General features: G+C 39.5%; 1 protein-coding gene and 1 pseudogene across 1 annotated transcript in view; both read left to right on the forward strand.

Moving 5' to 3' along the window:
• Positions 1-23255, forward strand: part of DNAH8 (dynein axonemal heavy chain 8) — a 348142-nt gene that overhangs the window by 31762 nt on the left and 293125 nt on the right. The window contains exons 6-8 of the mRNA XM_046005485.1: positions 3317-3424; positions 6488-6589; positions 13383-13529. Of these exons, the coding sequence (XP_045861441.1) occupies positions 3317-3424; positions 6488-6589; positions 13383-13529 (357 nt within the window). The remainder of the gene's footprint in view (positions 1-3316; positions 3425-6487; positions 6590-13382; positions 13530-23255) is intronic.
• On the forward strand, positions 8551-10792 carry LOC123941542 (annotated as a pseudogene).

The raw sequence follows: 23255 nt of genomic DNA on the forward strand, positions 1-23255 counted from the left end.
AGACATGATGGGTTTTACTTACAACTTATTTATACTCCTAGTACTAGCAACTCAACTTCTGTTGGGGACCTTTTAAAATTTGTTTTACATAAGAACATTTTGTATCACTTTTTAGGTGTTTGTGTGTATATGACCATGAGTAAAGCAAACCAGATGGTATGGTGATAGAGAAACATGGCCATTACTTAGCTCACTCAGTAGCCTAGTGACTTGATTTCCCGGCTTTACAGCGTGTGCAGTTAAAATTTGTGTCTAAGAAAAATCGGAATTTTCACATGTCACATGTATACAGGGTTATTCACAAGAGCTGAAGATGTGCATCTTAAATACACATATATCTAAAGCCTATTCTAGGACTACCTGCAAGTAGGTCTTGAGTGAAAAATAATAGATGAGGCACATATACTAAAATATTAACATGTGTCAAATGTAGTGATGGGTATAAATGATCATTATACTGTTCTCTGTACTTTTCTATATATTTAAAGCTTTGCATTATAAAAGTAAACTTGGAAGAAAGGTACAATGCTTTTTATTGTTATTAAGAACTCTACATTTTTAGATGTACTACTTTGAAGTTCTTTGTTCAAGAGACTTGTTTAAATTTATAAAAGTTTCAAATCTTTTAGTTTTGGTGTTCTTTTCATCTTAGTAATTTAAAACTTTTTACTCAATTGCTCTAGTGTGGCTATACCTTATTATTATTAGTATTATTATTTTGTTGTTATTAAACTCCTTACATTCTCTCATGCAGGAATATTTCAAACATTATCTTTGAAATTAAAGAAGTTCTAATAGTATTGTCCTATAATTGCTTCCCCCCATATACTCACTATTTTTGAGGTTTCAAAAATTCTATTTATCCTCATTTTCTTTTTCTCATTAAAAGCAAACAGCAACTGCTGTTTGTAACTCACATTTGAGCAGGAAAAGTGCAGAGACTCATACTTCCATTTCTTGTGGATAAGTTTTATGAATTTTATGTTTAATGTTTCATTTTATTATCTTGGTATTACAATTTCTGCTATTGGCATATCTATCATCATGTATTTTACATACAAAGTGTCTGAACACTGTGTATAGATAGGTAAGAACTGTGTGCTCAAGGAGCTTCTATTATAAATGATGTTAAAATTTAGATGGAGGGCATTTTCCTGATGGACCCATTTTATGCCATCTCTGAGCCTTCTTCATTGGAATTATGGGCACTTTGTAGACTTACCTTATTGAGAGTGGAAAGGACCCCTCCTAGGCTTATTTTTATTACACTCTTCTTGTTATACAGATAACACTTATAATATGAATTCTGACATACAAGGTTTCCTGCAAAGTAATGATATTAATTTCATAAACCACATACCATTGAGTTAATTATGTCATAGTTACCACTCATACCTAGGACACACAGTACACTAATTAGCAATTGTTATTTCTAGGGTACCTGGGTGGCTGAGTCAATTAAGCATCTAACTTCAGCTCAGGTCATGATTTCTGGGTCTTGGGATTAAGCCCTGCATTGGGCTCCCCACAGTGGGGGAAGCCTGCTTCTCCCTCTTCCTCTGCCTGCTGCTCCCTCTGTTTGTGCTCTCTGTCAAATAAATACATCTTTTAAAAAAAGTTGTTATTTCTGGTTTTATTTATTTTTATCACCATTAAAACATCTTTTATATATTTTATACTGTCCTAGCAATTAAGAGGCAACCTCCTTGTGGGAATGCCATTGACCTTACCTGTTCTTCCAACCTGATTTGCAGCATAGTTAAAAGCATGGTCTCAAAATCAGGCACATAACTATGTGCAGGCACATAACTATGGTTATGTAAAACAGTTGTAGGAACCTAGACAAGGTGCTTAACTTCCCTATGTCTCTATTTTCTCATCTGCACAATGGGAATAATCATAATACTTTATTTGATAGATTCTAAGACAGTAATCTTTTTTTCACATTTAACATCCCTGTACTCAGAGCACATCTCATAGTTTCTCTAGTTTTATGAATCATTGTGGATGTGCCTCGACATGATCTTAGATTATTACTTCTCCCCTTGGATAGTATTTTTTGTTTTGTGTGTTTGTGTGAATACAGATTGCCGTAAGTAAGTAACTAGCCTGTGGTACAAATTCTCAGGATAGTTTATTTTCCCAGCCTACCCAAGGAGCAAAATATGGACATGGAAGATTTGTTCCTGTCATTTTCTCCATGGCTGGTTTATTTCACGATTACCTTTACAGAAGGTATACAGCTCATTGGTGACTTAGTTTTATGCGGGAGTGAGGGGGGTTAAGGCTCCCCATCTTGAGCATTTTTTTTCCTTCCTCAGTAGCATGTAAAGAATTGGTGCAGTCTTGCGATGATCAAACCTTCCTTAAATGCTCATTGTTAGCATAAATGAAGGTAATATGAGAAGCTCTTTTTTTGGTACCTGGCCTACAGGAAGCATTCAGTATGTATCAGTGATGCTTTATCTCTCTGTTGCACTCGATTTCCTTTGCTGTATACCGATACATTTGTTTCACTGGTTTGTGTGCATCTCTCCCACTCTGCTGGGACCTCCTCCAGAAGTTTCCTTATACTTGAATTTCTCCCGATATCCTCTGAAACGAGTGGCATTGAGTAGGCTATCTGAAAGGTGAATTGAATTGACTAAGTGGAAATGAGTTGTAGACCGATCTCTGTCTTTAACTGGCTTTCTGACCACAAGCAAGTCTCTTTACCCTTCAAGATACCAAGTTTCTTCATCTTTAAAAAGATCATCTTGGGGACACCTGGATGGCTCAGCGGTGAAGTGTCTGCCTTTGGCTCAGGTCCTCAGGATCCTGGGATTGAGCCCCGCGTCGGGCTCCCTGCCCAGTGGAGAGCCTGCTTCTCTCTCTCCTTCTGTCCCTGCCCTGCTCATGTTCTCTCTCTCTCTCTCTCTCTCACTCTCACTCTATCTCAAGTAAATACATAAGATCTTTTTTTTAAAAGGTCATCTTGAACTATTAATCCTTAAAATCACTTCCACCTCTAAAATTGTATTTTTAAATAAACTTTTAAATTTAGATGTACAGAAAAGTTACGATGATAGTACAGAATTCTCTTCACCCAGTGTCTCCTGTTAGCATCTTGTATTACCTTGGTACATTTGTCAAAGCTGATGTCCTTTCTCTCTTCCAAGATCCAGTCTAGGATGCTACATTGCCTTTAGTAAAATTTGACTCTAAGATAAAAGTGTCACACTACTTTATGTGCGGTTAGAGTTTTGAATTTTATGGGATATTGGTTATTAAAACTATAAATATATGATGAAATTCACTTAATATATTTCAATTTTAGGTTTCCATGGCTCATGGAATACAAAATTTGATTAATGCCATCAGAATGATTCACAGTGTGTCACGGTATTATAATACCTCAGAGAGAATGACCTCACTGTTTATCAAGGTAAGTTTCCAAGGGAAGAAATCACAAATGTAACCTTGTAAAAAAGTTAACAATATTTTCCCTCTGGGCCAGGGAAGGGAAATGGGAAGTTTGGGTGCCTCTCAGAATTCTGGATTTGAATACTTCCAGGGGACAAGAAAAGAAAGTTGTTGACTGGTCAGTTGTACTTAATTGAAGGCATACCTTCTTCTTGTCAGAAGTCAGCCCTCAGGCTTTTTGTTTAAATGTAGCTGGTCCTTTCCTTTCCTTTCTTTTCCTTTCCTCTCCTCTCTTCCCTCCCCTCCCCTCATCCTATCTCTTGTCCTATCCCTTTCTCTCCTTTCCCCTTTCTTGTCTTTGCCATTTCTTTCTCCTTTCCTTTCCTTTCTTCTTTTTTCTTCCTTCCTTTCTTTCTTAGAAGTGGTGGGGAGGGGCAAAGGGAGAGGGAGAGAGAGAATCCTAAGTAGTCTCCATACTCAGTGCAGAGCCTGACATGGGGCTCGATCTCACGACCTGGACATCATAGCTGGTGCTTTCCTAATTTATTCATTCCAAATAGTTCTGCTCAAGAGCTAAGAATTATGTGCATGATCAACAACACTTCTTTAGCTACTCCCACCAGCACTGTAATCTGTGTAAAATCTTCCTCTGTCGTGACATATGGTTCATTACTTAAAGAAAAACCATCCAATAGACACATGAATAAAATTTCTTTGTGATGCAAGCAAAACATAAACACATAATATAATAGTCACATCTCAATTCTCTTTTTTAAAAATCAATCAGTAGGGGCGCCTGGGTGGCTCCGTTGGTTAAGCGGCTGCCTTTGGCTTGGGTCATGATCCCAGAGTGCTGGGATCGAGCCCCGAATTGGGCTCCCTGCTCAGTGGGGAGTCTGCTTTTCCCTCTCCCTCTGCCTGCTGCTCTGCCTACTTGACTCTCTATCTGTCAAATAAGTAAATAAAATCTTAAAAAAAAATCAGTCAGTAGATTTAATCACTATCCGTCTCTTAAATAAGGCAAGAATGTTAGGATTTTCCCCCATCACTTATGTCTTTCTTGCTATATATGTCCCATGCTGAGATTTCTTGTTCCATATTTTAAAAATATTTTTAAACTATTTTGTCTAATATTTTATGAACATTATGAATCCACCACATGTGTTCAGAATAAAATTCAAGCAGTGCTAGTTTCTTTGATCACCTCCATTTCGTGATTTTCACATCTTCCTCCTTCTTGGATTCATTATCTCTTTAGCCGAGAAATATTCTCAAGTGGTTCTTTTGGAGAGGGTCTATTGTGGTAAACCTCTGAATTCCTGCACGTCTGAAAATAACTTCATTTTTGTCCTGCCACTCAAATTGTAGTTTCACTGGGATTCCAAGTTCAACATAATTTTCTCCGGAAACTTCAAGTATTGTTGTCTCTTATTCAGTACTGTTGACGAGAAATTTATGCTAATCTGATTCTTTTTCCTTTGTAGGCACCTTGTCTTATTCTTTCAAGAAGATCTTAGGATTTTTTTCTTTATTCTTGAACATGTAAAATTTCGAAGTGTTGTGGTCTTTTTTGCATTTATGCTATTCTATACTTTTGGATTGTTGTGATCCAGAAATTTTTGTCTCCATTCCTGGGAAATTTTCCTCTTTGCCTTTGAATTATTCCTTACCTGCAAGTTCACTTTAGGCTGTCCCCTTGAATCTGACTTCTATTTCTCCTAATATTTTATGTTTTGTATTATTTTGTCAGTTTCTGCCATTTGACCTTTCAGCTCATTCGTTTGCTTTTCATTTATATCCCAGTTCCTGGTCAGGTCCTCAATAGAATTTTTTTATTTTGATAATAACAATTTCAATTTCCAAGTTCTCTAGTTATTTTTTTCCCATGATGTAGAATACTCTTATATCTTTCTCATGGATGAATTTAGTTAATAAAAGATACCTTGAAGTATTTTCCATGTCTTTTCTTATATTTCCTCTTTGTTGAGTTTAAAGACTCTGTTACCATGTTTCTTTTCTTTTTCTTTTTTTTTTTTTAAGAGGTATTTATTTATATTTAGAGAAAGAGAGAGAGCATGCAAAAGTGTGAGTGGGGCGGAGAAGCAGAGAGAGAATCCTCAAGCAGACTCCCCACTGAGCGCAGAGCCTGACAGGGGGCTTGATCTCATGACCCTGTGATCATGACCTGAGCTGCAATCCAGAGTCTGAGCCTTAACTGACTGAGCCGCCCAGACGCCCCACCATATTTATTTTCTTTATTGCTTGGTGATTCTGAGTTGTCTACCCATCTTTGTATTTAACTCCTCGTTTGCCCCCCTGTTCTGTTTCTTATGGTATGTCTCTTGTGTGTGGTGGGGTAGGGAGTGTGAAGAGCTTTTTCTCTGACCTATCCTTCTGGGGTGCAGTAGCTACCTGGGGTGTAGTCCACACTCATGGCTCTGTCCTGTCAGCATATGCCATTGTTGCCTGCCATACAAGTTGCTCCAAATTCAGCGTGTAGCATCACAACCAAGGGTCACCTCCCATTGTCTCCCACCTTGAAGTTTTCCCATAAATGTTCCACCTTCACAGTAACCTTCTCTAGAACTGGGTTCTGGTTTTCTCTAGTCTTTCTCCCCCCCCCACCCACCTTGTAGAGTTGATCCTGTGTACTTTCCATATTTTAGGAATTCCCCAAAATTTCTGTGTGTGAGCCTGCCCTCTCTATCTAACCTCCTGACCATTTTTGTTTTTGTTTTTGTTTTTCTCTCACGATTTTAGGGTATGTGGAGGTGGTTAACTTTAAATTCAGTTTGTGTTTTGAAGGATGGGGAAGAATGACACTTGGATCCTAGTTAGAGGAAAAATAGACAAAAGGAAAATATAGTTGACTTTGAAATTTATGGCCCTTGTGACATTGACTTAAATGCAGCCAAAAATTTAAGTTTTCCTGGTTTTGACTAAAATAGTATTCTTTGTTTTTTATATTGTGATTTATTCATCCCATGAGTTTACCATTTATCTCATTTTTACACTTGTGGTTTAAAAATCTTAGATTTTATTTCTCTCTTTGCCTGTAGCTATTTTGAACTTGTATTAATTCTAGGTGACAAATCAAATGGTGACGGCGTGTAAAGCATATATTACTGATGGAGGAACCGTCCACGTGTGGGATCAGGAAACACCGCTCGTATTAAGGAAAATTCAGGTTTGTAGAGGTATTCTTATTTTCTTAAAATGTAGCTTTCTCCACCTGGTCCATTTTTATTTACCTTTGTTCATTCACAAAACATATTAACTTTGAAAAAACACAGAATAGCATGATAATATAAAAGGAGCCTCGTTAGAATTATTGACTTCCCTTTATATTTAGCGCAGAATTCTTTAGGATAAAATTTAGTCCTTATCTTCATGACTGCCCATGGTGGACACTGCTTGCTTTCTCATATTCCCTGGTCCTCACCTTTCACTCCAGCCCCTGTTGATTTCATTTTCTTGCCTTTTTGCTTTGGCTGGGACTGCCATGCATTCTTAAATAGTCAAGGTGATTGTTGGCATCTGGTTTTGATACTCTTTTGAGAGAGAATATTTCTGAAATTTCCCCATTTTGATGTATTCATAGGTTTTAAATACATCTTTGATCAGATTAAGGAAGTTCTGTTCCTAGTTATATAGTACTAGGAGATATTTTTGAAGTTATGAATAGGCTTTTAAGAAATGTTTTTCTGCATATACTTATTGAGATGCTTATTAGATTCTTCTCAATCTGTTAGTGTAATGGATGACATTTTTAGTTTTTCTAAAATAAAACTTTCTGAGTCATGGTGTAAATTTATTTAAAATTTTTTTCATTTATTTATTTGTCAGAGAGAGAGAGAGAACACAAGCAGGAGAAGTGGGGACAGAGGGAGAAGTAGGCTCCTCGCTGAGCATTGAGCCCAATATGGGACTCGATCTTAGGACCCTGGGAATCATATCCTGAGCTGAAGGCAGATGCTTAACTGACTGAGCCACACAGGCATCCTGTGGTGTAATTTTTTAAAAACACTCTAAAATTTGGGTTGCTACAATTTTGTTTAGGAGTTTTGAACTATATTCATTGGAGATAGCCTGTAAATTCCTTTCTCATACTGTCTTTGTCAGCGTTTTTGGCATTAAGGTCTCCGACTGAGTGAAGGAGGACAAGCAGAAGGTAGTAGTATTCAATCCTTTTCTATTCTCTGCAAGTGTTTGCAGAAAATTAAAAGCATCTGTTTTTTGAAAGTCTGCAGGAAATGACCACACCGGAAAGACTGCATCCGAAAGTGGTTATTGGCTGTCCACATGTGCTGCTCCCTGGGCTTTCTGGAGCCAAGGCACCAGGCTAGGACTGGGAGGGAGAGCCAGAAAAGATGCTCAGTGCCCTTCAACTGGAGTGTGAAGGACTGCACTCACAGGGCTTTCCCAAAGCACTACTTTGCCATGCTCTGACCTTTGGAACCAGAGGATTCAAAGGAGTGGGGAGAGGGAACAGAAGATGGAGAATTACAGTTACTGAGATGAGGAAACCCAAAGGAACCCATGAAAGGAAGAGCTGTTTTTCCCTTCCTTTTGCTTCTTTTCCAGCTTCTGTTCTTGCTAGGACCTGGACCCTCACCCCACTCTACATAGGCCTTATAATGCAAATAACATATGTCCGCCTTGTAAGGGATAAAGACAGAATGATATCTTTGGAGTCTTCCATTATAATAGATGATATATAACAAGTGACCAGGCAGAGCCATCATGTGCCTATTCCAGACTTCAGGCCCTAGACATCTCAATGCCTAGACCCCTGGCTTCAGGGAATGAGTGACTTATAAAGGACATCTGGACCCTGTCCTGTTCTGCCCGGTTCCTGGATGCCTAGGAGGACATGGGCACCAGACTATGATTGCCAATAAAAGCTCCAGACCCCAAGCAAAGATGACACAGGCTCCTTTCCTTTCCAGGTCTCCCTGAGGGTCTGTCTGTATCTGCTCTCTACACATAGTCAATAAACTCTTGCTCTTGCCTCCTGCTGGCTCACGTCTGATTTCCATCCTGCGTGAACCCAAGAACCCTTTTGACTAGTCCTGTGGGGCCCCCTCTCTGTCCTCAGATCCAGGCTGCCTACATCATTAGACACCCATTTCACCTTTATGACTGAAAATGCTTGATCCCAAAGACTGGAAGAACCAGGCTCATTTTGTGGTTCTTGGACTTAGCCATTCAAGACACAGAGTAACACAGAGACAGACCGAAACTGCTCAAAAAGCAGTGGTATTAAAACATCCCTGAAAGAAGCCGGTGACCCTATAAAGGCAGATCATGGCTACTTCATAACCACTGGCATAAAAGTTTATGAAATGTTTGATCCAGTGAAAATAAGAGAATCTAAGAAATGGAGCTTCCATTCCATAAGTCTGTTCCTTCTCAAAGTAAAAGCAAAGGACAGTTTCTTCAGAGTGTTTTCTCCAGGGATTGAAAGGAATTCTAGATTGTTAAATAATAAAAAGATTCCTAAACTTGTTGATATGAAGTCACCATTTGAAGAAGTAGACATTTTATTCCTCCTGGTATATTTTTTACTCCTAGAGAGAATCTTTGTATTTAAATGAAGAAGCAGGATGTCATGATGGCAGGAGATGGATTGAAAAATAGGACAGAACAAGGGGGTACCAAGAAAAAAAACTGAATTGAATGAGAACATTATTTGATCATGCATATAGCTGTGATACAAGGATAAACACATTCTAAAAAGAAAAAGCCAAGAAAGAAACAGAGAAGAAATGGGCACAGAAGGAAAACAGAAGGAGCCAGAAGCTAAAGAAAAATAAAGAGGAGCTCAATCTGAAGCTGCTTGGGTTGCTATGGAGAAAGGAGTGGAGGTCAGACTATAGGCATTATTGGCAAGGAAGGAAAAGATACCTAGGGGGAAAAAAGCTATTAAAAGGGAAAGGCAAAAACTTCAAAATTCTTTAGAGACCTGGAACCACTTTTCCAAGAATGAGACGGGACAGGCTGGAAGGAAGGGAGAAGCGGAAAACCTTTCAGATAGGTTCCAACTAGCAGACTTAGGTACTTAAATGAAATGTATCAGGATCTGCAAAAGAAGTAGGAGTGGAAGCTCTGGTAAAACAGACAGAAGAAACAAATGAGCCACTTAGAAAAAGGAGAGAGGAAGCTGAGGCTTGTATGTGACAAGCATCTAAGAATGCGGAGACATCAACTGCTGAAAGGTAGAAATGGCAGTAAAAAGTGCTCAGAAGAGAATTGACTTGCAATTACTAATTACAGCTGTGAATTTCCTTGCTGGAACAAATTCAAGATGGGGAAGTAAGGGTTGTGGACTCAGTTCTAGTGTGTGTGTGTATGTGTAGAGGGCTGTTCCCCATACCAGCAAGTGATTCTTAGACACAGCTGAGTGTCCTACAGTTTAACTCAATTTTGACCCACAAGAGTGGGGTTTCTGATGTCACTTGTAAGTCCAGGTTGTCACACATACTTTTGACTGACTGGCTGTAGATTGGAAGTTCCAATGACACCCCCAGAGCTTGAGTTCTAGTAATTTGCTTGAGTGGTTCACAGAACTCAAGAGAAGTATTTTACTTACTAGAATACTACTGGTTTAATATACAAGAATGTAACTCAGCAACAGGCAGATGGAAGAGTTAAGTATAGGGCAAGGCATGGGGAAAGGGGACAGAGCTTGCGTGCTCTGAGTGCACCACTCTCCCCAGATCTCCATGTATTCATCAACCCGAAAGTTCTCCAGACCTCTTCTTTCTGAGTTTTTATGGAGGTTTCATTACATTACATAGGCATGATTGACCAACTCCTTGGCCGTTGGTGATTGATTCAACCTTCAGAACCTGGTTGGTCCTGGTTAGTTCCCCTGGCAACCAATCCCCACCCATAGGTACTTCGTAATGTGAACCCAGTTGTGGTAGAAAGGGGCTTGTTATGAATGACCAGATACCCATTTCATCTTTATGGCTCAGAAAACAGTTTCAATAACTGAGGACAAGAGGCTGAATCTTATAACAAAAGATACTTTCATTGTTCTTATAATTTAGGAAATTGCAAGGTTTTGGGGAGCTATGAGCCAGGAACCATGGATAAAGACCAAATATATTTGAGAAATGTATTTTGGTCTTTAGAATGACCAGCTATATATCTCTTATAAATCACAGTATCACAGGACGCTGTTGCCGACTACATGAAAACAAATTCTTTTTATGGAGTTGGCAAAAAAAGAGTCTCCAGAGTCATGACCTGCATCAAAAAGATGGCTCACTACAGAGAGTCAGGCCTCAAGCTGACAGTACACCGCCTTTGGAACAATTTGAAAGTCTGCACACATTTCACCTCTTGGACAACAGAGGAACAGAAGCTTTGCAACCAGCTTTGAAAGCCAATCCAATAAATACACCTGAAAAATGGGGGGAAAATAGCAGAAACAGTGCCTTGCAGGATGGAAAAAGACTACCTAAAATAATATAAGGCACTTGTTGAAACCATAAAAGCAAAGAAAGGTGCTCAAAACAAGTGCTGAGTATAAGTAGAGCCATGACATGACTTAGTGATAATCTTTGTCATGTGTGCCTTTCAAAAATAAAACTGATAATGTTCTTCAAAAAAAAAAAAAAAAGGCTGAAAGAACTCATCTATTAAGTCACCTGGGCTTGACATTTCCTTTGTAGGAAGATTTTAAAATCGTTTTCTTTTTTTACAATTGGAATTTTAAAATGGTGGCAAAATATGCTTAACATAAAATTTACCATTTTAAACCATTTCCAAGTGTGTGGTTAGTGGAATTGAGTACATCCCCAATATTGTGCATCCATGATGACTATCCATTTCCAGGACTTTCACATCATCCCAAACTGAAACTCTGTACCCACTAAACAGTAACCCCCCAACCTCTCCTCCCCACAGCCCCTGGTAACCTGTGTTCTATTTTCTGTTTCTTTAAATTTGCCTATCCTAGGTACCTCCTTTAAGTGGAATCTTACAGTATTTGTCCTTTTGTGTCTAGCTTTTTTCACTTAACAAGTTGAGGCATGTTGTCATAGCATGGTCAGAAATCTTATTCCTTTTATGGCTAAGTAATGTTCCATTGTATGGATATTGTATCCATACAATATCCATATTGTATATGGATATATGTATTTATATACATATAAATCCTTATTGTATATGGATGTATGTATTTATATCCATACAATATCCATTGTATGGATATACCATTCATCCATTCATCTGTTGGTAGACATCGGGATTGTTACCACCATTTATCTGTTGTGAGTAATTCTGCTATGAACATTACTGTGTAATTATCTGTTTGAGTTTTTGCTTCCAATTCTTTGGGGTATATACCTAGAACTGGAACTAGGTATATACCTAGAACTGCTGGCCATATGGTAATTTGATGTTTAATTTTTTGAGGACCCACCAAACTCTTTTCCGCAGTGACTGTACCATTTCACATTGCCATCAGCAATGCAGGAGGGTTCCATTTTCTCCACATCCTTGCCAGTGTTTGTTATTTTCCATTTTGTTGATAATAACCATCCTGATTGGGTGTGAAGTGGTATCTCATTGTGGTTTTGATTTGCATTTATCTTTAATAGCTAGTTATGATTGAGTATCTTTTCATGTGCTTATCAGCCATTTGTGTATCTTCTTTAGGGAAATGCTTATTCAAATCCTTCACCTTGTTTGTCCAACATGAAGAGATTGAGTGGTGAAGAGAAAGCAATATAAAGTAATATAAAGTAATTGGTATTAGGTGGTATATTCTGTGAGGGTTAGCGGTCTTATCTGTATTCCTAACATCTCAAGGAGTTCCTAACACATGGTGGGCACTGACAAACTCTTGTTAAATAAGTAAAAAATAAATCTGTGACGTTGAATGGAATAATTACATTGTTTTGGAGACTGAGATAGAAGAGAGAAGATGTGTCATAGTTAGAAGTAGGTATGAGACCATTTATTGACAAATCTCAATGTTTATAGGAATCACCCAGGAATACAGATTCCTGAGTCTCACTCACAGAAATTCTGACTTAGTGACTGTGAGAGGCCAAAAATGGCTCCCCAAAATATCCATCTCTAATCCTCAGAACACATGAATATATTATGTTAAATGGCAAGATGGTGGGGAATACGATTTTAGATGGAATTGGTGTTGCTAATCAGCTGACTTTGGGATGGGGTGATTATCTTGGATTATCCAAGTGGGCCCAATGTAACTGCAAGAGTCCTTATTTGCAAGGAGGGAGATGGGAGTGTCAGAATCAGAGAGATGGCATTGTGATAAAGATTCGACTGGCAGTTGGTGGCTTTGGAAAAGTTTAACATTATTATTATTATTATTATTTTATTTTATTTTATTTTTTAGGAAATGTTAACTTGACATGACAGATAATTCCTACTGGACCGTAGGACCATGTCCTCTTCTATATTTATAACAGATTCACCAGCCTGGCCAGTGGGATAGCTGTAGTCAAATACTCTGGTTTCAGCAATGTATTCATCAAAGACTCTAGGATAGCCTTGTGGAGAAACAGTGGTTAGACAATAAATTAGTATCACAGAGTCTTAATGTTTACTGTATGTAAAGGATGCTGAAGAAAAGACAGATACTAAGTGATAGATGAGTGATAATAAATAGAATTGAGAGAGAATTTCTGACTTCCCAGGAGTTCTAATTAGCCATGAAAATGTACAAACAATGTATGGCATACTCTGATAAGGATAAGAGAGAAGGGAAATAGTGAAAATGAAGAAGATAAAAATATGATGTAAATTAAGAGAAACAGCATTCACGCTCCCAGACTTTTCAATATGTAGGCAGAGAACTTGAGTTTTAATGTTAACAGCAACAGCTCCTGTTGAGGGGCTGGTATGATCAGTCCTGCATGAGGACGATTCTTGAATTACTGACTCCTGAACAAAGTCTCATCACTTGTTCTCTCCTTCTTTTAATTTTCTCATAGGATTGCATTTTTCTATTCAAGGAATATCAGACATCTTTTCATAAAACAAGGAAACAGATTTTAGAATCCTCAGGGGAAAAATCTTTTGAGGTTTCAGAAATGTATATATTTGGAAAATTTGAAGCCTTCTGCAAAAGACTGGAGAAGGTAACCATTATGTAGTCACTATACCCACACCCCCGCCCCTCTCTGGTTATTTTATACTCTATGTGGCCCCACTGAGAATTACTGACCTGGATTTTTTTGTCTCACTGTGAATATGAATCATCTCCTATTACTTACAGTTTGCTACATTTTGGTCTAACTTATTTTTCAGTCCTGATGACTGCGAAGCTATTGTAGACTTCCCTGCTCTGAAGACCTCAATTCTACCTCTACCTATGGAACTTGACCTTAGAAGATCCTGTGTCTAATGATTGTATTAGGTTGAGGAGAAGTGTGTGGTGAAATGCCCACTGTACCTGGCAGAACCCAGTAGGAGTCTAATATCTGGATGTATAGACACCTTCTCTTTCTAGGCCAGTAAAAATGGTGGATACCTAAACACTGTGGGGAGGCTTTTGTGGGTCAGGCAGAGGTCAGACACTTCACCTTTGATTCATGTATCAGCTTTAGCTGAGGGAGTGTTGGGAAGCCCATACCAGAGGCTTCTTGGAGTCATCTTTTGAAAAGGGTATAAAGATAGCATGTAGGTACCACCCCTTCTGCTCCCCCAGGAGTTAGCCGACTCCCTAGGTCTTGGTAGTATCTAGGATTCTGTCCACCATTTGTTGGAAATTGATGAGGGCATCATATAGGTTGAAGGGCCTCTCCTAGCCGTGTCTGGAAGCCTGTTTTTTTTGTAACCTCCTGATCTGGCCGGGCTAGGAAAGTGTGGGTGATGAAGAGAACCAAGTCATTGAGTGGGGTCCTCCATACATACTTGTGTGGAGCTGTTTTTTGGTTTGTTTGTTTGTTTTTTTTTTTTTTTTTTTTAATTTTTATTTTTATTTTTTTTTATTTATTTTTTTTCAGCGTAACAGTATTCATTCTTTTTGCACAACACCCAGTGCTCCATGCAAAACGTGCCCTCCCCATCACCCACCACCTGTTCCCCCAACCTCCCACCCCTGACCCTTCAAAACCCTCAGGTTGTTTTTCAGAGTCCATAGTCTCTTATGGTTCGCCTCCCCTCCCCAATGTCCATAGCCCCCTCCCCCTCTCCCAATCCCACCTCCCCCCAGCAACCCCCAGTTTGTTTTGTGAGATTAAGAGTCATTTATGGTTTGTCTCCCTCCCAATCCCATCTTGTTTCATGTATTCTTCTCCTATCCCCCTACCCCCCCATGTTGCTTCTCCATGTCCTCATATCAGAGAGATCATATGATAGTTGTCTTTCTCCGATTGACTTATTTCACTAAGCATGATACGCTCTAGTTCCATCCACGTCGTCGCAAATGGCAAGATTTCATTTCTTTTGATGGCTGCATAGTATTCCATTGTGTATATATACCACATCTTCTGTATCCATTCATCTGTTGATGGACATCTAGGTTCTTTCCATAGTCTGGCTATTGTAGACATTGCTGCTATAAACATTCGGGTACACGTGCCCCTTCGGATCACTATGTTTGTATCTTTAGGGTAAATACCCAGTAGTGCAATTGCTGGGTCATAGGGTAGTTCTATTTTCAACATTTTGAGGAACCTCCATGCTGTTTTCCAGAGTGGTTGCACCAGCTTGCATTCCCACCAACAGTGGAGGAGGGTTCCCCTTTCTCCACATCCTCGCCAGCATCTCTCATTTCCTGACTTGCTAATTTTAGCCATTCTGACTGGTGTGAGGTGATATCTCATTGTGGTTTTGATTTGTATTTCCCTGATGCCGAGTGACGTGGAGCACTTTTTCATGTGTCTGTTGGCCATCTGGATGTCTTCTTTGCAGAAATGTCTGTTCATGTCCTCTGCCCATTTCTTGATTGGATTGTTTGTTCTTTGGGTGTTGAGTTTGCTAAGTTCCTTATAGATTTTGGATACTAGCCCTTTATCTGATATGTCGTTTGCAAATATCTTCTCCCATTCTGTCAGCTGTCTTTTGGTTTTGTTAACTGTTTCCTTTGCTGTGCAAAAGCTTTTGATCTTGATGAAATCCCAATAGTTCATTTTCGCCCTTGCTTCCCTTGCCTTTGCCGTTGTTCCTAGGAAGATGTTGCTGCGGCTGAGGTCGAAGAGGTTGCTGCCTGCATTCTCCTCAAGGATTTTGATGGATTCCTTTCTCACATTGAGGTCCTTCATCCATTTGGAGTCTATTTTCGTGTGTGGTGTAAGGAAGTGGTCCAATTTCATTTTTCTGCATGTGGCTGTCCAATTTTCCCAGCACCATTTATTGAAGAGGCTGTCTTTTTTCCATTGGACATTCTTTCCTGCTTTGTCAAAGATGAGTTGACCATAGAGTTGAGGGTCGATTTCTGGGCTCTCTATTCTGTTCCACTGGTCTATGTGTCTGTTTTTGTGCCAGTACCATGCTGTCTTGATGATGACAGCTTTGTAATAGAGCTTGAAGTCCGGAATTGTGATGCCACCAACTTTGACTTTGTTCTTCAATATTCCTTTGGCTATTCGAGGTCTTTTCTGGTTCCATATAAATTTTAGGATTATTTGTTCCATTTCTTTGAAAAAAATGGATGGTATTTTGATAGGGATTGCATTAAATGTGTAGATTGCTTTAGGTAGCATAGACATTTTCACAATATTTATTCTTCCAATCCAGGAGCATGGAACATTTTTCCATTTTTTTGTGTCTTCCTCAATTTCTTTCATGAGTACTTTATAATTTTCTGTGTATAGATTCTTCGTCTCTTTGGTTAGGTTTATTCCTAGGTATCTTATAGTTTTGGGTACAATTGTAAATGGGATTGACTCCTTAATTTCTCTTTCTTCAGTCTTGTTGTTGGTGTACAGAAATGCAACTGATTTCTGTGCATTGATTTTATATCCTGACACTTTACTGAATTCCTGTACAAGTTCTAGCAGTTTTGGAGTGGAGTCTTTTGGGTTTTCCACATATAGTATCATATCATCTGCGAAGAGTGATAGTTTGACTTCTTCTTTACCAATTTGGATGCCTTTAATTTCTTTTTGTTGTCTGATTGCTGAGGCTAGGACTTCTAGTACTATGTTGAATAGCAGTGGTGATAATGGACATCCCTGCCGTGTTCCTGACCTTAACGGAAAAGCTTTCAGTTTTTCTCCATTGAGAATGATATTTGCGGTGGGTTTTTCATAGATGGCTTTGATAATATTGAGGTATGTGCCCTCTATCCCCACACTTTGAAGAGTTTTGATCAGGAAGGGATGCTGTACTTTGTCAAATGCTTTTTCAGCATCTATTGAGAGTATCATATGGTTCTTGTTCTTTCTTTTATTAATGTGTTCTATCACATTGATTGATTTGCGGATGTTGAACCAACCCTGCAGCCCTGGAATAAATCCCACTTGATCGTGGTGAATAATCCTTTTAATGTACTGTTGAATCCTATTGGCTAGTATTTTGGCGAGAATTTTTGCGTCTGTGTTCATCAAGGATATTGGTCTGTAGTTCTCTTTTTTGGTGGGATCCTTGTCTGGTTTTGGGATCAAGGTGATGCTGGCCTCATAAAATGAGTTTGGAAGTTTTCCTTCCGTTTCTATTTTTTGGAACAGTTTCAGGAGAATAGGAATGAGTTCTTCTTTAAATGTTTGGTAGAATTCCCCTGGGAAGCCGTCTGGCCCTGGGCTTTTGTTTGTTTGGAGATTTTTGATGACTGTTTCAATCTCCTTACTGGTTATGGGCCTGTTCAGGTTTACTATTTCTTCCTGGTTCAGTTGTGGTAGTTTATATGTCTCTAGGAATGCATCCATTTCTTCCAGATTGTCCAATTTGTTGGCGTAGAGTTGCTCATAGTATGTTCTTATAATTGTCTGTATTTCTTTGGTGTTAGTTGTGATCTCTCCTCTTTCATTCATGATTTTATTGATTTGGGTCCTTTCTCTTTTCTTTTTGATGAGTCTGGCCAGGGGTTTATCAATCTTATTGATTCTTTCAAAGAACCAGCTCCTAGTTTCATTGATTTTTTCTATTTTTTTTTGGTTTCTATTTCATTGATTTCTGCTCTGATCTTTGTGATTTCTCTTCTCCTGCTGGGTTTAGGGTTTCTTTCTTGTTCTTTCTCCAGCTCCTTTACGTGTAGGGTTAGGTTGTGTACTTGAGACCTTTCTTGTTTCTTGAGAAAGGCTTGTACCGCTATATATTTTCCTCTCAGGACTGCCTTTGCTGTGTCCCACAGATTTTGAACTGTTGTGTTTTCATTATCATTTGTTTCCATGAATTTTTTCAATTCTTCTTTAATTTCCTGGTTAACCCATTCATTCTTTAGAAGGATGCTGTCTAGTCTCCATGTATTTGGGTTCTTTCCAGCTTTCGTCTTGTGATTGAGTTCTAGCTTCAGAGCATTGTGGTCTGAAAATATGCAGGGAATAATTCTAATCTTTTGATACCGGTTGAGACCTGATTTGTGACCCAGGATGTGATCTATTCTGGAGAAGGTTCCATGTGCACTAGAGAAGAATGTGTATTCTGTTGCTTTGGGATGAAATGTTCTGAATATATCTGTGATGTCCATCTGGTCCAGTGTGTCATTTAAGGCCTTTATTTCCTTGTTGATCTTTTGCTTGGATGATCTGTCCATTTCAGTGAGGGGAGTGTTAAAGTCCCCTACTATTATTGTATTATTATTGATGTGTTTCTTTGATTTTGTTATTAATTGGTTGATATAGTTGGCTGCTCCCACGTTAGGGGCATAGATATTTAAAATGGTTAGATCTTCTTGTTGGACAGACCCTTTGAGTAGGATATAGTGTCCTTCCTCATCTCTTATTATAGTCTTTGGCTTAAAATCTAATTGATCTGATATAAGGATTGCCACCCCAGCTTTCTTCTGATGCCCATTAGCATGGTAAATTGTTTTCCACCCCCTCACTTTCAATCTGGAGGTGTCTTCGCGTCTAAAATGAGTTTCTTGTAGGCAACATACTGATGGGTTTTGTTTTTTTATCCATTCTGATACCCTGTGTCTTTTGATTGGGGCATTTAGCCCATTAACATTCAGGGTAACTATTGAGAGATATGAATTTAGTGCCATTATTAGCCTGTAAGGTGACTGTTACTGTATATTGTCTCTGCACCTTTCTGATCTACTACTTTTAGGCTCTCTCTTCCCTTAGAGGACCCCTTTCAATATTTCCTGGAGAGCTGGTTTGGTGTTTGCAAATTCTTTCAGTTTTTGTTTGTCCTGGAAGCTTTTGATCTCTCCTTCTATTTTCAATGATAGCCTAGCTGGATAGAGTATTCTTGGCTGCATGTTTTTCTCGTTGAGTGCTCTGAATATATCATGCCAGCTCTTTCTGGCCTGCCAGGTCTCTGTGGATAAGTCTGCCGCCAATCTAATATTTTTACCATTGTATGTTACAGACTTCTTTTCTCGGGCTGCTTTCAGGATTTTCTCTTTGTCACTAAGACTTGTAAATTTTACTATTAGGTGACGGGGTGTGGACCTATTCTTGTTGACTTTGAGGGGGGTTCTCTGCATCTCCTGGATTTTAATGCTTGTTCCCTTTGCCATATTAGGGAAATTCTCTCCAATGATTCTCTCCAATAGACCCTCTGCTCCCCTCTCTGTTTCTTCTTCTTCTGGAATCCCAATTATTCTAATGTTGTTTCGTCTTATGGTGTCACTTATCTCTCGAATTCTCCCCTCATGGTCCAGTAGCTGTTTGTCCCTCTTTTGCTCGGCTTCCTTATTCTCTGTCATTTGGTCTTCTATATCACTAATTCTTTCTTCTGCGTCATTGATCCTAGCAGTGAGAGCCTCCATTTTTGATTGCACCTCATTAATAGCTTTTTTGATTTCAACTTGGTTAGATTTTAGTTCTCTAATTTCTCCAGAAAGGGCTTTAATATCTCCAGAGAGGGTTTCTCTAATATCTTCCATGCCTTTTTCGAGCCCGGCTAGAATGTTCAGAATCGTCATTCTGAACTCTTGATCTGACATAGTACCAATGTCTGTGTTGATTAGGTCCCTAGCCTTCGGTACTGTCTCTTGTTCTTTTGTTTGTGGTGATTTTTTCCGCCTTGTCATTTTGTCCAGATAAGAGGATATGAAGGAGGAAATAAACTACTAAAAGGGTGGCAAAGACCCCGGAAAAATGCGCTGTAACCAAATCAGAAGAGACCCCAAATTGTGGGGGGGGGGGGGGGAAGGGGATAAAAAACAGGTTCTGAAAAAAAAGAAAAAAAAAAAAAAGAAAAAAAATTAAAAAATAAAACAAATAAAAAAATATAAAAAAGAAAGAAAAAATATATATATTTAGATGAACTAGTCAAAAAACGTTAAAAAAGAAAAGGGTAAAAGTTTTTAAAAAAATTTAGCAGAAGAAGAAAAAAGAAAAAAGAAAAAAAAATTGAAAAAAGAAAAAAAAATAAAAAATTGAAAAAAGAAAAAAAATTGAAGTAGCCGCAAGACTAAAGAATCATGGGGAGAAAGCCATGAGTTCCGTGCTTTGCTTTCTCCTCCTCTGGAATTGCTCTGCTGTCTTAGGAATTGAATCTGCTTTCTCCTTGATAGATGAACTTCGTCCTGGCTGGATATTTTGTTGATCTTCTGGGGGAGGGGCCTGTTGTAGTGACTCTCAAGTGTCTTTGCCCGAGGCGGGATTGCACCGCCCTTACCGGCGGCCGGACTAAGTAATCGGCTCGGGTTCGCTTTTGGGAGCTTCTGTTCCCTGAACGCTTTCCGTAGAGTTCCGGAGGACGGGAATGAAAATGGCGGCCTCCCAGTCTCCGGCCCGGAGGAGCCGAGAGCCTGGGGCCCCACTCCTCAGTGCGCCCCCAGAGGACAGCACCCAATCACTCCCGTATCCCCAGCCTCTAGCCGCGCTCCGAGCTCACCCAGCCCGCGACCAGTTCAAGGTAACCCCGAGCTGAGAGTTCAGCCCTCGGCTCTGTCTTTGCAGCCGGTTTCTCCGTTCTAATACCTGCGAGCTCTCCGACACTCCGACACCCCCGATCCTTCTGTGACCTTGCGGGGCCTGGGGCCACGCTGGCCCCGCGTGGGCTTCACCCCGGTTTAGCCCCTGGAGCAATGTCCCTCAGTGGAACAGACTTTTAAAAGTCCTGATTTTGTGCTCCGTTCCTCCGCCGCTTGCCGGGAGCCGGCCCCTCCCCCCGCGGTCTATCTTCCCGTCGTTTTAGATTCACTTCTCCGCCAGTCCTACCTTTCAGAAAGTGGTTGATTTTCTGTTTCTAGAGTTGCTGTTCTTCTCTTCGCTCTCCCGTTGGATTTGTAGGTGTTTGCTATGTTTAGATAAGCTATCGAGCTGATCTCCTGTTACCTGATGTAGTCTCAGGCTGCTACTTCTCCGCCATCTTGACTCCTCCCCGGTTTGTTTGTTTTTTTTAACAGCTTTACTGAGATATAATTCACATACCATACAATTCACTAATTCAAAGTGTACAAGTCCATATTTTCTAATATATTCACAGGGTTGTGTAACCATTGCATAGTCTAATTTTAGAACATTTTTGTTTCCCCTAAAAGAAACCCCATCCACCTGTCACACTCTTTTCTCTCCTCTACTCACCCCTAAATAGACACTCATCTACTTTCTCTTTCTATAGACTTGCCTATTCGGAACATTTTATATAAATAGAATCCTATAATATGTGGTCTTTTGTGAGTGGCTTCTTTCACTTGGTGTCATGTTTTTAAGATTCATCCACGTTGTAGCATTACTTTTTAGTGCTGAATCATATGACAGTGTGTGGGTGCCACATTTTATTTATCACCTCATTAGCTGATGGACATCTGGGTTGTTTCTACTTTTTGGCTAGTATGAATAATGCTGCCATGAACATGTGCATACATGTTCTTGAGTGGACACATGCCATTGTTTCTCTTGAGTATACACAGGATTGGAATTTCTGGGCCCTATGGTAACTTTTTGAGGAATAGCCAAACCATTTTCTCAAAACAGCTGTATCATTTTACATTTCCACCAGAAATGTGTGAGGGTTTTGCTTTCCCCTCATCCTTGTCAACACTTATTATTGTCTACCTTTTTGAATTTATATTAACTAGAGGGTGTGAAGTAACATCTGTCTCACTGTGGTTTCAATTTGCATTTTGTTGATGACTAATGATGTTGAACATCTTTTAATTTGCTTATAATCCATTCATAATTCTTCTCCGGAGAAATGATAATCACATCTTTTTCACATTTTTAATTTGTTATTTGAGTTTTTAATTGCTGAGTTGTAAGAGTTCTTTATATATCCTGGGTATGAGTCCCTTATCAGATATTATATTTTTATCCATTCTGTGAGTTATCTTTTCACTTTCTTGATGGTGTCCTTTAAAGCACAATAGTTTTTTAATTTTGATAAAGTCCAATTTATGAATTCTTTCTGTTGCTTGTGCTTTTGTACCTTATGTAGGAAACTGTTGTATGGAGTTGTTTTGTGAACAATAGAGATTTCTTGGGGACAAATGTCCAATTAGAAGGATATCGGAATGGAGGCCCTATTGCTCAGACTCTGTTCCATAAAGATGTTTAATGTTTCTGAGTGCCCTATGGTGTAAACCTTGGGGTAGGTCCTGGTTACTCTAACTGTTTCCAGGGACTAGTCGCCTTGACAACTTGGGTGTAATTTTATGCTTGGAAGAGTTTCAGGGTTGGACCTTAATGGTTAGCCCATTAGCAGTAAAGATCTTGGTGGCTGGTCGAATGCTGGGCATAGTGGGCATCTATTCATGAAGTAGTAGCCTGAATATTTGTGATGCTAGAAGGAGTGGGTGGTAATGGCCAGCTGTACTAGCCACTTACCTCACTCTACCTCTGGAGAAGTCTTGCCAGTAATCTTAAGGACACAGCTTCATGTCACAAGGACTCAGCAGCCAGAGCTAATGCAGAAACACCCAGAGACCTCACCTAAGGTGTATTCTGATTGCTAGGTCATCCCAATTCCCCTGTTTTAAGAATTCCTTAGTTGATAGGCGTCACTCCCATGTGTAACTGGTGAATATTGGCCTCCAGATTTTCAAAGATGGGCTATAAAATGTACCCTGAATTGTGGCCAGGTTTTCCATCATCTCCCAGAGGTTGTTACTAAGCTGCCTGGATGGGCTTCTCCTGATGAGTGAGTCACAAGAGGGACCACTATTGGGCTACCTCTGTAAACTCTGAACTAGTAGAAAAGGAGAGTCAGAAGGTCAAGCTAAGTCGGAGCCTTCTAGGGAAAGCAGAGATTGAGACGTCAGAATGAGCACATGGCAAAGTCACAGGACAGACAGCACTGAGGTTGGGGTTGGAGAGACAAGACCTCAGAGTTAGACAGAAATGTTTAAGAATAAGTGAGGAAGTTTCTAGTGTGTTACTAGTTTGCCTGAAGTGCACCTTCTCTTGGTAGGTGGAGACTTGGTAGTACATTAAGTGTTAGTCTGTGCTAATGAGTCAGAATGAAGGATGTATTTCACATCTTTTTCCTCTCCCTGCCATATAAATTTTGGTGAAAGTTGGTGTTTCCCAGAGCCCTGTCTTTAGTTTTGTTTTCTTCTCACCCCGAACATTTGTGGGAGAGAGGGGATGGGAAACTTGTATTGGTGGGGGGAGATTTAAGGGACTGGAGCCTTGTAGGTGGGGTAGGGTGACAGCGAGATGAGACAATCATAACAAGTTGAGAACTGGAAAGGGTGCCAAGACTGGTGAGCAGAAGAGGGATTACAAGTCTATTGTCAATATGGAGGGGTCAAAAGTGCATAAAGAGAGCTGACGAAAAAGCCAAGATGAGGACAAACAAGC

The sequence above is a fragment of the Meles meles genome, chromosome 5 (genome assembly GCF_922984935.1).
Source record: "Meles meles chromosome 5, mMelMel3.1 paternal haplotype, whole genome shotgun sequence".
NCBI classification, from domain to species: domain Eukaryota; kingdom Metazoa; phylum Chordata; class Mammalia; order Carnivora; family Mustelidae; genus Meles; species Meles meles.